The 16,736-nt window shown below is 35.9% G+C and overlaps 1 protein-coding gene across 1 annotated transcript in view; it reads left to right on the top strand.

Moving 5' to 3' along the window:
- LOC117329247 (protein Shroom4-like) overlaps positions 1-16,451 on the top strand; it is a 36,866-nt gene extending 20,415 nt beyond the window's left edge. Inside the window, exon 2 of the mRNA XM_033887093.1 lies at positions 16,299-16,451. Coding sequence (XP_033742984.1) covers positions 16,299-16,451 — 153 coding nt within the window. The remainder of the gene's footprint in view (positions 1-16,298) is intronic.
- The last annotated feature ends 285 nt before the right edge of the window (positions 16,452-16,736 follow it).

Here is a 16,736-nt window from a genome sequence, read left to right as displayed (position 1 = left end):
GTGTGTCTCCATATCATACTGTCTGGTGGTACGTCTGACAATATAGTGTCTCCATATCATACTGTCTGGTGGAAAGTCTGACAATATAGTGTGTCTCTATATCATACTGTCTGGTGGAACGTCTGACAATATAGTGTCTCTATATCATACTGTCTGGTTGAACGTCTGACAATATAGTGTGTCTCTATATCATACTGTCTGGTGGAACGTCTGACAATATAGTGTCTCTATATCATACTGTCTGGTGGTACGTCTGACAATATTGTGTCTCCATATCATACTGTCTGGTGGTACGTCTGACAATATAGTGTCTCTATATCATACTGTCTGGTGGAACGTCTGACAATATAGTGTCTCTATATCATACTGTCTGGTGGAACATCTGACAATATAGTGTGTCTCCATATCATACTGTCTGGTGGAACGTCTGACAATATAGTGTCTCTATATCATACTGTCTGGTGGAACGTCTGACAATATAGTGTGTCTCTATATCATACTGTCTGGTGGAACGTCTGACAATATAGTGTCTCCATATCATACTGTCTGGTGGAACGTCTGACAATATAGTGTGTCTCCATATCATACTGTCTGGTGGAACGTCTGACAATATAGTGTCTCTATATCATACTGTCTGGTGGAACGTCTGACAATATAGTGTCTCTATCATACTGTCTGGTGGAAGGTCTGACAATATAGTGTGTCTCTATATCATACTGTCTGGTGGAAGGTCTGACAATATAGTGTGTCTCTATATCATACTGTCTGGTGGAAGGTCTGACAATATAGTGTGTCTCCATATCATACTGTCTGGTGGAACGTCTGACAATATAGTGTGTCTCTATATCATACTGTCTGGTGGAACGTCTGACAATATAGTGTCTCTATATCATACTGTCTGGTGGAACGTCTGACAATATAGTGTGTCTCCATATCATACTGTCTGGTGGAAAGTCTGACAATATAGTGTGTCTCTATATCATACTGTCTGGTGGAACGTCTGACAATATAGTGTCTCTATATCATACTGTCTGGTGGAACGTCTGATAATATAGTGTGTCTCTATATCATACTGTCTGGTGGAACGTCTGACAATATAGTGTCTCTATATCATACTGTCTGGTGGAACGTCTGACAATATAGTGTGTCTCTATATCATACTGTCTGGTGGAACATCTGACAATATAGTGTGTCTCCATATCATACTGTCTGGTGGAACATCTGACAATATAGTGTCTCTTTATCATAGTGCCTGGTGTAACGTCTGACAATATAGTGTCTCTATATCATACTGTCTGGTGGAACGTCTGACAATATAGTGTCTCCATATCATACTGTCTGGTGGAACGTCTGACAATATAGTGTGTCTCCATATCATACTGTCTGGTGGTACGTCTGACAATATAGTGTCTCTATATCATACTGTCTGGTGGAACGTCTGACAATATAGTGTGTCTCTATATCATACTGTCTGGTGGTACGTCTGACAATATAGTGTGTCTCTATATCATACTGCCTGGTGGAACGTCTGACAATATAGTGTGTCTCTATATCATACTGTCTGGTGGAACATCTGACAATATAGTGTGTCTCTATATCATACTGTCTGGTGGAAAGTCTGACAATATACCGTCTCTATATCATACTGTCTGGTGGAACGTCTGACAATATAGTGTGTCTCCATATCATACTGTCTGGTGGAACGTCTGACAATATAGTGTGTCTCCATATCATACTGTCTGGTGGTACGTCTGACAATATACCGTCTCTATATCATACTGTCTGGTGGAACGTCTGACAATATAGTGTGTCTCCATATCATACTGTCTGGTGGAACGTCTGACAATATAGTGTGTCTCCATATCATACTGTCTGGTGGAACGTCTGACAATATAGTGTCTCTATATCATACTGTCTGGTGGAACGTCTGACAATATTGTGTGTCCATATCATACTGTCTGGTGGAACATCTGACAATATAGTGTGTCTCCATATCATACTGTCTGGTGGTACGTCTGACAATATAGTGTGTCTCCATATCATACTGTCTGGTGGTACGTCTGACAATATAGTGTGTCTCCATATCATACTGTCTGGTGGAACATCTGACAAACACTTGGGAAACTATTGTTTCAGGTTAACTTCTCTGGTACATGCATTATGCTTTGGAACAATAAGGGAAATTAAAGAATTTTTTTTTTATTTAATTGAGGAAAAGTTGAAATTTTACAACAAAGTTGACTTTGGTTCCAACAATTTCAAGAATGAAAAAGTAGACATTAAGGTGATAGGTACACTTATGAAACCAGGTTTCCAAGCAGTATATATTCAGAGGGTTGGGGGTATGTGAGGCCTTCGTAACTGCTGTTTTGCATGTTATGATTTTAATGCAAATTTGAGAAATATTTATCCTAATATTAATACATGTATTATATTTATATTAATGCAAATGAGCTTTTGCTATTATAGGTGCTTCATGCATCGTCCTTTCTGAATTATCATAACATCCGGTTATTAATTCTGGAGAGTAATTATAAAGTATTTGTTTGAATTTAAAACAAGACTTCCTATTTGTAGAACAAGAACAAGATCAATAGATTCTGTTACAAATCCTATACTATATATATATATGCAATTAAATTTTATCTACTGGTAGTGCTAGCACTATACCTAGACAAATACTGTTATAAAAATTGATTCCTGAACATCTGAAATGTACTTTGAAGGTGCTCTTTACAGCCGTGGGTTATACCTTGTATTGACATAACAAGGTAGCTAAGAGTTAAACACAAATAATTGAGACCAATGACGGATGTTTGAACATTTCTTGCAAGTCAGGGTGAGTTTGGGGGTCTGGACAAAATTGACAGACATGTGTTCACAGCTTGGACCTCTAAGTGGTGGGTGGCAGTGTAAATTTGATGTATAAAAAAATAAACTTTGGATCTGTATACATGGATTGTAGCTATTGTTGATCTTTGTGTAAAAGCTGTATAAAAGTGTAGTCCTGGTTTTGTCCAAATTCAATACTTCATAGTTGGTACATCTATGACTTTGCTGGAATGCTCTTTTACTTTATATACTTTATATTGGAACTTTTATTCTGAAGTCAACATAAAACTTGAATGACAATGATTGAAGGTTTCTGATCAAGCACCAATGAGATGGTGGAACATACCGGTTAAATTGTACATGTATGTTATACATGTGTATGCAAATTCTATATGCTGTGAGTTTATTTGGAAATTATTGCAATTGTTGAATTTAATACATATGCAAGCTTTATTTCTCTGTTTATAATGGGACGTAACTGTCATACAAAATCAAAATATGTTCCAACTGATAAAAACAGAAACAAAAAAGAAAAAAAAATTTCAAAGCCACATAATCTATAATCACTTTTAAGTTTTGACACAAACATTACAGGAATGAGAGAGGCTTAGAGCTGAATTAAATTTTCAATAATATGACAATCATATCAAAATGTCAATGACATGTTTACACTTGTATCTGAAGGATCACTTTTTAAAATGCTATATTGTAAGATTATCCGTGTAAAGATATACCGAAAAACTAGCTAGCTTATAGGCTGCCATAAAGACTTTTCATCATCGTTAACACACACAACAAACAACCTGCCTGATGAGCACTTTATAATTCTATATAGCAGCACATGATCATCTCAAAAAGTGACATGTATTGTGCCCTCCCAACAAAGTGATTGGAGGCATAAATTGTCTTATCCATTTTCAGTTTGAAAATCACAAATCATATGAAACACAAACGGGTGTATTTACAACCATCGAAGCTTCTTTTCCTGCACACATTAGTAGTGATAGCTAATGGTTTGTCCTGCACACAGTAATTGTGATAGCTAGGATACTAATGGTTTGTCCTGCACTCATTAATGATAGCTAGGATATTAATGGTTTGTCCTGTACTCATTAATGATAGCTAGGATACTAATGGTTTGTCCTGCACACAATAATTGTGATAGCTAGGATACTAATGGTTTGTCCTGCACACAGTAATTGTGATAGCTAGGATACTAATGGTTTGTCCTGCACTCATTAATGATAGCTAGGATATTAATGGTTTGTCCTGTACTCATTAATGATAGCTAGGATACTAATGGTTTGTCCTGCACACAATAATTGTGATAGCTAGGATACTAATGGTTTGTCCTGCACATATTAATTGTAATAGCAAGGATACTAATGGTTTGTCCTGCACTCATTAATAGTGATAGCTAGGATACTAATGGTTTGTCCTGCACTCATTAATGATAGCTAGATACTAATGGTTTGTCCTGCACATATTCATGATGAAAGTTAGGATACTAATGGTTTGTCCTGCACTCATTAATAGTGATAGCTAGGATACTAATGGGTTGTCCTGTACTCATTAATAGTGATAGCTAGGATACTAATGGTTTGTCCTGCATATATAAGTGATGATATCTAGGATACTAATGGTTTGTCCTGCACTCATTAATAGTGATAGCTAGGATACTAATGGTTTGTCCTGCACTCATTAATAGTGATAGCTAGGATACTAATGGTTTGTCCTGTACTCATTAATGATAGCTAGGATACTAATGGTTTGTCCTGCACTCATTAATAGTGATATCTAGGATACTAATGGTTTGCCCTGCATATATAAGTGATGATAGCTAGATACTAATGGTTTGTCCTGCACATATTCATGATGAAAGCTATGATACTAATGGTTTGTCCTGCACTCATTAATAGTGATAGCTATGATACTAATGGTTTGTCCTGCATATATAAGTGATGATAGCTAGGATACTAATGGTTTGTCCTGCACTCATTAATAGTGATAGCTAGGATACTAATGGTTTGTCCTGCACTCATTAATGATCGCTAAGATACTAATGGTTTGTCCTGTACTCATTAATGATAGCTAGGATATTAATGGTTTGTCCTGCACACAATAATTGTGATAGCTAGGATACTAATGGTTTGTCCTGCACATATTAATTGTAATAGCAAGGATACTAATGGTTTGTCCTGCACTCATTAATAGTGATAGCTAGGATACTAATGGTTTGTCCTGCACTCATTAATGATAGCTAGATACTAATGGTTTGTCCTGCACATATTCATGATGAAAGTTAGGATACTAATGGTTTGTCCTGCACTCATTAATAGTGATAGCTATGATACTAATGGTTTGTCCTGCATATATAAGTGATGATAGCTAGGATACTAATGGTTTGTCCTGCACTCATTAATAGTGATAGCTAGGATACTAATGGTTTGTCCTGCACTCATTAATAGTGATAGCTAGGATACTAATGGTTTGTCCTGTACTCATTAATGATAGCTAGGATACTAATGGTTTGTCCTGCACTCATTAATAGTGATATCTAGGATACTAATGGTTTGCCCTGCATATATAAGTGATGATAGCTAGATACTAATGGTTTGTCCTGCACATATTCATGATGAAAGCTAGGATACTAATGGTTTGTCCTGCACTCATTAATAGTGATAGCTATGATACTAATGGGTTGTCCTGTGCTCATTAATGATAGCTAGGATACTAATGGTTTGTCCTGTACTCATTAATAGTGATAGCTAGGATACTAATGGTTTGTCCTGCACTCATTAATGATATCTAGGATAGTAATGGTTTGTCCTGCACTCATTAATAGTGATAGCTTAGATACTAGTGGTTTGTCCTGCACTCATTAATGATAGCTAGGATACTAATGGGTTGTCATGCACTCATTAATAGTGATATCTAGGATACTAATGGTTTGTCCTGCACTCATTAATGATAGCTAGGATTCTAATGGTTTGTCCTGCACTCATTAATAGTGATAGCTAGGATACTAATGGTTTGTCCTGCACTCATTAATGATAGCTAGTATATTAATGGTTTGTCCTGTACTCATTAATGATAGCTAGGATACTAATGGTTTGTCCTGCACTCATTAATAGTGATAGCTAGGATACTAATGGTTTGTCCTGCACTCATTAATGATAGCTAGGATACAAATGGTTTGTCCTGTACTCATTAATAGTGATAGCTAGGATACTAATGGTTTGTCCTGTACTCATTAATAGTGATAGCTAGGATACTAATGGGTTGTCCTGCATATATAATTGATGATATCTAGGATACTAATGGTTTGTCCTGCACTCATTAATAGTGATAGCTAGGATACTAATTATTTGTCCTGCACTCATTAATAGTGATAGCTAGGATACTTATGGTTTGTCCTGCACTCATTAATGATATCTAGGATACTAATGGTTTGTCCTGCACTCATTAATAGTGATAGCTTGGATACTAGTGGTTTGTCCTGCATATATAAGTGATGATAGCTAGGATACTAATGGTTTGTCCTGCACTCATTAATGATAGCTAGGATACTAATGGTTTGTCCTGCACTCATTAATAGTGATAGCTAGAATACTAATGGTTTGTCCTGCACTCATTAATAGTGATAGCTAGGATACTAATGGTTTGTCCTGCACTCATTAATGATAGCTAGGATATTAATGGTTTGTCCTGTACTGATTAATGATAGCTAGGATACTAATGGTTTGTCCTGCACTCATTAATAGTGATATCTAGGATACTAATGGTTTGTCCTGCACTCATTAATGATAGCTAGGATATTAATGGTTTGTCCTGTACTCATTGATAGTGATAGCTAGGATACTTATGGTTTGTCCTGTACTCATTAATAGTGATATCTAGGATACTAATGGTTTGTCCTGCACTCATTAATAGTGATAGCTAGGATACTAATTGTTTGTCCTGCACTCATTAATAGTGATAGCTAGGATACTAATGGTTTGTCCTGCATATATAAGTGATGATAGCTAGGATACTAATGGTTTGTCCTGCACTCATTAATAGTGATAGCTAGGATACTAATGGTTTGTCCTGCACTCATTAATAGTGATAGCTAGGATACTAATGGTTTGTCCTGCATATATAAGTGATGATAGCTAGGATACTAATTATTTGTCCTGCACTCATTAATAGTGATAGCTAGGATACTTATGGTTTGTCCTGCACTCATTAATGATATCTAGGATACTAATGGTTTGTCCTGCACTCATTAATAGTGATAGCTTGGATACTAGTGGTTTGTCCTGCATATATAAGTGATGATAGCTAGGATACTAATGGTTTGTCCTGCACTCATTAATGATAGCTAGGATACTAATGGTTTGTCCTGCACTCATTAATAGTGATAGCTAGAATACTAATGGTTTGTCCTGCACTCATTAATAGTGATAGCTAGGATACTAATGGTTTGTCCTGCACTCATTAATGATAGCTAGGATATTAATGGTTTGTCCTGTACTGATTAATGATAGCTAGGATACTAATGGTTTGTCCTGCACTCATTAATAGTGATATCTAGGATACTAATGGTTTGTCCTGCACTCATTAATGATAGCTAGGATATTAATGGTTTGTCCTGTACTCATTGATAGTGATAGCTAGGATACTTATGGTTTGTCCTGTACTCATTAATAGTGATAGCTAGGATACTAATGGTTTGTCCTGCACTCATTAATAGTGATAGCTAGGATACTAATTGTTTGTCCTGCACTCATTAATAGTGATAGCTAGGATACTAATGGTTTGTCCTGCATATATAAGTGATGATAGCTAGGATACTAATGGTTTGTCCTGCACTCATTAATAGTGATAGCTAGGATACTAATGGTTTGTCCTGCACTCATTAATAGTGATAGCTAGGATACTAATGGTTTGTCCTGCATATATAAGTGATGATAGCTAGGATACTAATGGTTTGTCCTGCACTCATTAATAGTGATAGCTAGGATACTAATGGTTTGTCCTGCACTCATTAATAGTGATAGCTAGGATACTAATGGTTTGTCCTGTACTCATTAATGATAGCTAGGATACTAATGGTTTTTCCTGCACTCATTAATAGTGATATCTAGAATACTAATGGTTTGTCCTGCATAAGTAAGTGATGATATCTGGGATACTTATGGTTTGTCCTGTACTCATCAATAGTGATAGCTAGGATACTAATGGTTTGTCCTGCACTCATTAATGATAGCTAGGATACTAATGGTTTGTCCTGCACTCATTAATAGTGATAGCTAGGATACTAATGGTTTGTCCTGCACTCATTAATGATAGCAAGGATACTAATGGTTTGTCCTGCACTCATTAATAGTGATAGCTAGGATTCTAATGGTTTGTCCTGCACTCATTAATGATCGCTAGGATACTAATGGTTTGTCCTGCACTCATTAATGATGATAGCTAGGATACTAATGGTTTGGGTGAAAGTCTGTGTTTGAAAAAGCATCAATGGTGGAATACATTACTTATATATATTTTAAACTTCCATTTGGCTAAATTTTTACATTTAGCTCCATTCCTGATCTAAGTGGGAACGGGAACATTACACATCACAATCCACAAACGTATTATCTTTATCTTGCCTTAAAGGTTTGGATGATGTGATGTGGGTTGATTTTTATGAGCATGTGAATGAGAAATCTGTTGATTGTATGATTATAAAAGTCCTCTACTGTTAATCTGCTTTACAGAATGTTCTGTTCGACAAACAAAAACTGTAAACAACTTCCAGATATAATAAATGTCAGAACACCAAGTTTAAAATGTGTATAATGTTTCTTCTATTTGTACAAATAAGCTTGAATCTGAAGTTAATTGTGGCCCTCAAATACTTAAGTATCTATGATTTGTCAGTTGATCCTGATATGACAATCAAATAACCTTGACTGCACACTGAAGGGAGGTAATTTGGTGTAGAAAGTTACCAAAGGGAGGTAATTGGAAGCAGAAGGGGTAATTGGAAGCAGAAGGTCAACACCTAGACAGCTACCTATGCCTTGGGAATCTAAAATACTTGCTGAATTACATCAGAATTGAAAACTGTGACCTTTGAGTGCAGAGCAAATGTAGAAAACGGTAGTAGCTGATGTTTTGATTGTGTTCCTACTCTGTTCAACTACATACTCTTTTAAATATATGATCTTGAAGATCTACCGCTCTAAGATGTATGATTCAATAATTTTGTCAATTTGAGTTTCCCTGGACTGGGATACAAAACCTCTACAGCATACAATAGGATACGTGTACTATATATCTCAATCAGAACTTGTTACAATGAATACCCATAGTCATATCTCAAAGTTATCTACTTCAACATTTGTTATTGGGAGAATAAAATAATGTAGAAATCCTTAAGCTTAATATCAGTGTTTGGGTGAGAATAGTCTTACAAGTAGTATATGTAGTTCTGTAACCAAAGTAACCTAGAAAATATCTAGTTATAAACATTTGGTGAAATTGGTTTATTGGAAAATGGATTCAAGACTGGCTTTCATCAAGGTTTATTATTGGGCTGTCAAACAGGAATAGTAAACACACTTGCAAATATATATAAATATGTATTGCTGTATGAAATATAGCTGACAGCTGACAAGGTAAGTTCCATTTGGCCTGGTGACGTAGATCTTAATGTCATTATTTACATGCAAGGATATTAAGATATAAAAATACGGAGTGGTTCAGACGGAGTAATCCTAAAGTTTGGTATCACTCGTCACCGTGCTAGATTGGCAGGATCAATGTTTGCCAAAACACTTTTATAAATTGTAAAAGTTTTGACAAAACACGTATATAGACCTGCATTTCACCACATGGAGAATTGAAGGTATATGTACAGCTTTGTGACACCAATTCCAGATCTGTCTTCACTGGACATTGTATTGTTGCCATGACAACTCAACGTAAAATGATGATGTTACGTTATTGTGATCATGTCATATATAGAGGTTACACAACGAGTGGTTGTTGAATATGGGATTTATTTCACACGAGTAAGTTATTTTTTAAAAGTTACAAAAGACACCAGCTTTAGCGAGTTTCTTTTGTAACTTTTGAAAAATAACTTACGAGTGTGAAATAAATTCCATATCCAAAAATCACGAGTTGTGTGACCTGTTTCTACCACAATAATATTGGCTTGAATCAAACGGAAACATGGCCAAGTCTTAATTCGCGTATTCAAATAAGGTGTACAGTCAAACTTGTAATAGCGGACACCCTTATATAGCGGACACCTGTCCATAACGGACACTTCCAGGAATCCCCGATGAAAATCCCTATATAAATATCATGTATATAGCGGACACCTTCCTAATGCGGACAGCGGACACTTATTTTTGTCCGTAAAGTTGTTAAAAATTCCGTATAACGGACACGTGAAACCATAGCCGTGTTGATATTTGTGTGTAAAACGTTTCTAAATAACAAGCAAGGCCTTAATTACTCAACTCCCCTGGCAGCAATGCTAACTTAGGAAGCCACTTCATCAGTCACTAATTGTCCTGTTACCTGTAAGTTGCTGTAACAATGGGCAGTAATCACAAGAGAGTGACTGATCGCCATCGGCAGAGGTGTTTGTTTACTCAACCCCACCGGTGACAGCTAAGCTTAGCCATTCAACCATAGCCTAGACAACAAGAATGGTCAGAGGGTAATTAAATCATTATCAAGGCCATTAAAAGAGAGACAAAGCAATAGTTATGTCTGTCATAATTTTTTACTTACAAAATCAACCGTATGCAAATCTTACAGGGCAGGCACATGGTTGTCAGCCGCCATTTTCTCACACTCGGAACTCCTCGGAATATGACTACTTAACATATTAAGAACAACTGAAGAGTTCCGAGTGTCTTTGTATACACTATACTAATTGACTGAACCAGAAAACGGTATTTATTAAATTAAATCCCTACATGGATTTCAGAAAAAATGTCTCAAAATAAATGCTTAGGGATTATAATTATCAGAGGAAAATGCACTTTCATTTATAAAGAGTTAATTTTGTAATAGAAAAGATATTTCAAACATATTTATTTTCCAAAATATTGAGGATTAATGAAAATTGTTTTACTATGATTAGAATTACCTTTACTTTTTTGACTATGTTGAGTATTTGTCTGAATAGATATTCAGTATAGTATGATATTGTGAAGATTTGTTTTGAAACTATCGGCTTAATATAAATTATTAAAAATATCAACTTCAATTTTGTGTCAGATGAATGATTGAAAATTAATTAATTCAGCATTTATCTTTATTTGTCTTTTATTCATTTGTTTAAGTGTTTAAACACAGGTGCCTGTGGTTTAAATATAATAAATCAGGAGACATATAGTGTACTATAAACAGACTTTGGTTTGTTTCTTCGTTTATAAGGGACATAACTCGTTGAACCTCTATATAAAGGACACCTCTCTATAAAGGACACTTTTGTCTTGTCCCTTAGGTGTCCTTTATAGACAGGTTCGACTGTACATGTGCTGGCTGGAACCCGTTGATATGACGTCATTCGATTATTGATGACGTCAATAACAATGGCAGCTAGGGTCAAAGTTCGAATTCATGACCAATCAAAAGACCGGAAGGTCATCTACCACTAGTGGAATATAGCATATATATATCAAACAGTCGGCACATTTATACAACATTTATTAATGGCTTGAGAGTGGAAGAACACAGCGTATTGTGGTAGAAAGGCATATAGTGCATGGCAGCTATCATAACCCCTCTGTGTGAGAGTGATTTATATTTTTCCTAGCAACCACCGGATAAAAATGTGTAGCTTGTGAGAAAAGAAAATCTTGTATCTGAAAACTTCCCTGTCTAGTGTAATTATAAGATGTATCAACCCTAGGGTAGAATAAGAAAATCTCACACAGGTAAATTGTGGATAACCCTGTTCAGGGTAAGATGTCTCAACCCTAGGGTGGAATAAGAAAATCTCACACTGGTAAATTGTGGATAACCCTGTCCATTAGGTAAGATGTCTCAACTCTAGGGTGTGAATAAGAAAATCTCACACTGGTAAATTGTAGATAACCCTGTCCATTAGGTAAGATGTCTCAACCCTAGGGTGGAATAAGAAAATCTCACGCAGGTAAATTGTAGATAACCCTGTCCATTAGGTAATATGTCTCAACCCTAGGGTGGAATAAGAAAATCTCACACAAGTAAATTGTAGATAACCCTGTCCATTAGGTAAGATGTCTCAACACTGGGGTGTGATAAGAAAATCTCACACTGGTAAATTGTGGATAACCCTGTCCAAGGTAAGATGTCTGAACCCTAGCTATATAGGATGTGATAGAAAATTTTACTCTGGTAAATTTTGGACATCCCTAAGTAAGAGAAAAAGGATCCACACTAGGGTGAGTTTGCCTTTCCTGGGAAACTAAGATCATTGGGTGTCCTGTCCTGTTGTTATCCCCTTGTGATGAAGTGTGAGAGGGGATATAGTGGTCTGTTTGTGTGTCATATGTTATTAATTGCAGGATGTGTCATGTGAGTGGATTAATACCTTGTTATATCTAGGATACTTACCTTGTGAACCCTATAATTCTATATGTATGACATGTCATCATACATCTATCATCTACGGTATGGTGACAAATACATGCTATCAAACATACTTAAATACAAGCTTTTTTTTGAACAGTTTTTATGATAATTCTACATTTTATATCTACATGTAATTATAATCTACCTGTACTTTTTGAAATAAGTCAACTTATATTGAATTTAAATGTTCTGTGATAGAGCTGGGTGATTATCAATTGTCCTTTTGTGTAACATGTAAGTGATGCATATGACACAAAGTATCAGGAATATTAATTGAGCAATTAAGAAAAAAGAACTGATATAAATATACATATGTAAACTGATTGTATATCTATTGTAGATATGAATTAGATTAAATATAATTAAATTGAATATTGATGGTTAATGTATCAATGAATTCAGTGAAGGTTATGAGAGATCAAAATAAATGTTCAACTTTGAACATTTTCATCATATCGTACATTTAATTTTGAAAATATTTCATTAAATCAAATGACTAAATAGGAATTGGGCAACAGGCTATGAATGTTAATGTAAACTTAATTCATTTTACAACAATTGTGAAACAAGTTATATAGACTTATTGAAGTGCACGAGGGGTCTTAGTGTGGGAGGAAACCGGAGAATGCGGGGAAACCCATGTAGTCGGGTAAGTGACCCCATACCTTTCACGTCCGATTGGGGAATCGAACCCCGGCCGCCTAGGTGAAAGGAAAGCGTGTTACCATTGTGCCATCTGATAACTCTAACCACACTGAATCCCTTCATATTTAGTGTATGGTAATTATAAACCTATGAACTGCAGTGATGCATGCTGGATAGTGTAGAATTTACCCAGTGATTTTGAAGAATATCTGTGGAAAAGTTGTATGATAGATAAAAATTTCGATCAGACAATAATGACATTTAATGTTCATACATAGCCGTCAGAGCATGGTAACCGAGGATGTGGAAGGCTATATTTAGTTATGGAAGGCATTTTATACAGAGTAAACATTTAAACCTTCCAGTGCTGATTGACTACCTGTGTACTCCATGAACCCTGTGAGGTTATGCATGCATGACTGTGTTTGTACCGCAATATTTGGTGGATTAAATGTCAGTCCTATCTGAATCTAAAAAAAAAGGACATGAAGAGAAACAACTGTCAAACTGAAAGTGTGTCTTCAGGACTACAAATTGTGTAAAATCTGTTATTGAATTTAAAATGAGAAGATTCAGATTTAGAATTTCTTACTTTGATAAATGTATAAAAACAAAGAACATGTATGCAGCACTTTTCTATAAATAAAAATAATGTCTCCTTGGGTTCTTCTGTTTATTTATGGGGTTTAAATTTACTGTCCAGAAAATTTTGAGGCTGCGGTCTAATGTAGAAGTTGGTGGCTACCTGATGAGCTGACTTACCTCGTAACAACATACAAGAGGCCTGTCAAATGTTGTCCCCTGAAGCCCTATGGGGCAGAAGAGCTGGAATTAAGGGGAATTAAAACCTTCAGTACAAGTGAAGGGTCTTAAAACAAATTTGATATGACGATCCTTTGGCTAAAGGAACTTAATTTTATATAAGTGAAGGGCATGGTCACCATGGTGGCAGAGGTGAGGGCCAATAGGAGAACTCAGGGTATGGTTGGGTATAAGAATCCATTTGTATTTGTTAAGAGGATTTGAATTTTGTTTAAGATAAGACTGTTCCCCTGGAAATAAATTTTGAAGGAGTCTGTTGGTGACAGTTCCAAGATTTTCTTTCATTTGAAAGTATTTATTTTTTTTAGAAATCTGTCCAGACTTTCCTTTTTGAGCCCCTTTTAGACATGCACATGTATGATGCAATCCCATTGCTGGGCAACCATACTAACAGGGGGAAGTTCAACGTTATACATTTTAACAAGATCTGTTCAATTGTAAGCCCTTTGTCAGCCAATGTAGACATCTCTTTGATGCAACAGTCCAGGAGGAAGTGGCTAATTCGGCGTCACTCGTACTACACAAGTTTGCGACCGTTACAGATTTTTGATTGGTTATATTGTGTTTCATGATTGTATGAGTCAGCCTACTTTTTATTAGAATTTATTGGGGTGTTTATAACACCTTTATAAAGATCTGAATTATCATAAAACTGTAATTTATCCGAGAAAGCGCACAATGAAATGAAGTTATTAACATTTCGCTTTACCGTTTTATGATGTAAATAACAACATTCTGACTTCTGGTGTTTACTTTGTCAGAGTTTATTTGAATTTAAATTAAAAATACCACAGTATAGAACTTTGAGTACGATTCTACTTTGTGTTATATAGTACTTGAGGTCTCCATACAGTTAGACGAGATTATGCGGGTACAATATATTGTATCAGGTATACTGTATATAATTGTTTTTTGAATTTTATGAATTTTCCATCAGTGTCACTTGCAATTGGCTGTTAAAAGGAAGGAATGTGAATTTATTGTTCCTCTTTAAAAGGAAGGAGATTTAAATTTTGTACATGATAAAAAAAATCTCTTAATACTGATCTACATGTTTTAAACATCATAAAAATCTCATTTCTAATGGAATCTCCCAAATAAAAATCTGTTTATTTCATTATTCTTATCGGATCTGACCAATATCTTGTGCTCCACAAAGTGTCGGAATAGACAGATTAAAATATGGGATTTGCGTTAAGTTGATGATTTTTTTATTGAGGGATCCATTGATGTGAAAGTTAGATGTACCTTATGGAAGAGTTGGCCTGCTGCTGGTCAAACCTCCATATGCAATGTCATGGTGATGGTCTGCATGCAAGCCTGGTGTTAAAATCAGTGAACTTAGTGTCCTGTACAATTGATTTAAATAGGTTTTAGTCAATTACAAACATTGAAAGTCCTATCACATATGGAATCTCTATGTAAATATACTGTACACTACACAGAGTGGGGTAGACCTATTTATTTTCAACAGACCGGAAGCTGGAAGTACTTGTCTTTCAGAAGCTGGTGAATGGATTGGGGACATTTAGTAGGACTTTGGAAGTATTGTAAATAAAGCATTAAAGAGATTTGTTTAAATTGTGATGGAGTGTGTGTTGACTACAGATTTTAAATCTCAGTGTTCAGAGAATGTAATATATCTTGTGGCTTACATAAAAGGATAGAATCTTGGTGTTTTAGTCCAGTAGAATAATTTTGATTTTAAGTTCATTGAGTCTTGTACTTTTTGATTTAATGGATTTTATAATATACATACATTCCTAGACAATTATGTTGAGGAAGTTTAAATTGGATACCAGGAAAATAAATGAAGACGTACAGGTGTTTCTGAGGAATGTGAAACTATCTGGGGCCGTACTAGTAGTACTATTTTAGATCATCAGGTAGCCGAAGTCAGTTGTATCTCCCTTTACTTCCTGTACATGGAAGTGGCCACGTTGGCCAAGTTGTCAAGGTGTCCTGACATTTTATCACCAACCCTCCACCTGTGGGTTGCAAGTTCGAAACCCATGTGGGGCAGTTGCCTAGTACTGACCGTCGCAGGCCGGTGGTTTTTCTCCTGGTACTCCGGCTTTCCTCCACCTCCAAAACCAGGCACGTCCTTACATGACCCTGACCGTTATTAGGACGTTTAACAAAATAAACCAAACCAACCTTTACATGGTTTACTGTCCTTAGTGATATGCCTTGCTACATTGTAAGTATGTTGTGGTTGCTTTTTAAAGACAAAATCTTGTGCTGCTGCTGCTGCTGCTTCAAAAGAGCAGAATTTGTAGTAGGAATCTTATATTGGTATTTTAGTTCCAAGCTATATGCACTAAAATCACCTTAAAATTAAAAATCAGATTTTTATCAGTTTAACATTTTCCCATGTTTTTCAGATAAAGCCAGAGGGAAAGGCAGATGTGAGTGCCACTTTAAGGCTTGGGGATTATGTGCTTGGTGTTAATGATGTAAAATGTGTGTCACTGACCGAGGCGGTCCAGCTGATCCAGAGTGCTTTCAGAACCCTCACGCTGCTGGTCTGGAGGTAAGGGACATAACTCTTCTTGTCTTATGTAATTCTGTAATATGTGTTTTCTACGGTACATGAAATCTCTTTAAAACTCAGACCAAATGAAAAGTTGTATGCATTGAATGTAAGCATTACTGCACAATGATACAGTATCTTTGGATCTCTGACCCCAGGCAGGGGTTAACCAAACCCTAGAAATCCTTCAGTGGCATACAGGTCATGATAGATCTGCACGCTAAGTTAAACCTCATGGTGCTCAAGTAATCATGTAAATAAAATTTCTTTATTTGTAGAAGGTATACAA

Source organism: Pecten maximus, chromosome 6, assembly GCF_902652985.1.
Source record: "Pecten maximus chromosome 6, xPecMax1.1, whole genome shotgun sequence".
Taxonomy (NCBI): domain Eukaryota; kingdom Metazoa; phylum Mollusca; class Bivalvia; order Pectinida; family Pectinidae; genus Pecten; species Pecten maximus.
Note: the sequence above shows the minus strand (reverse complement) of the source record. Positions and strands in the feature narration are given on the sequence as shown.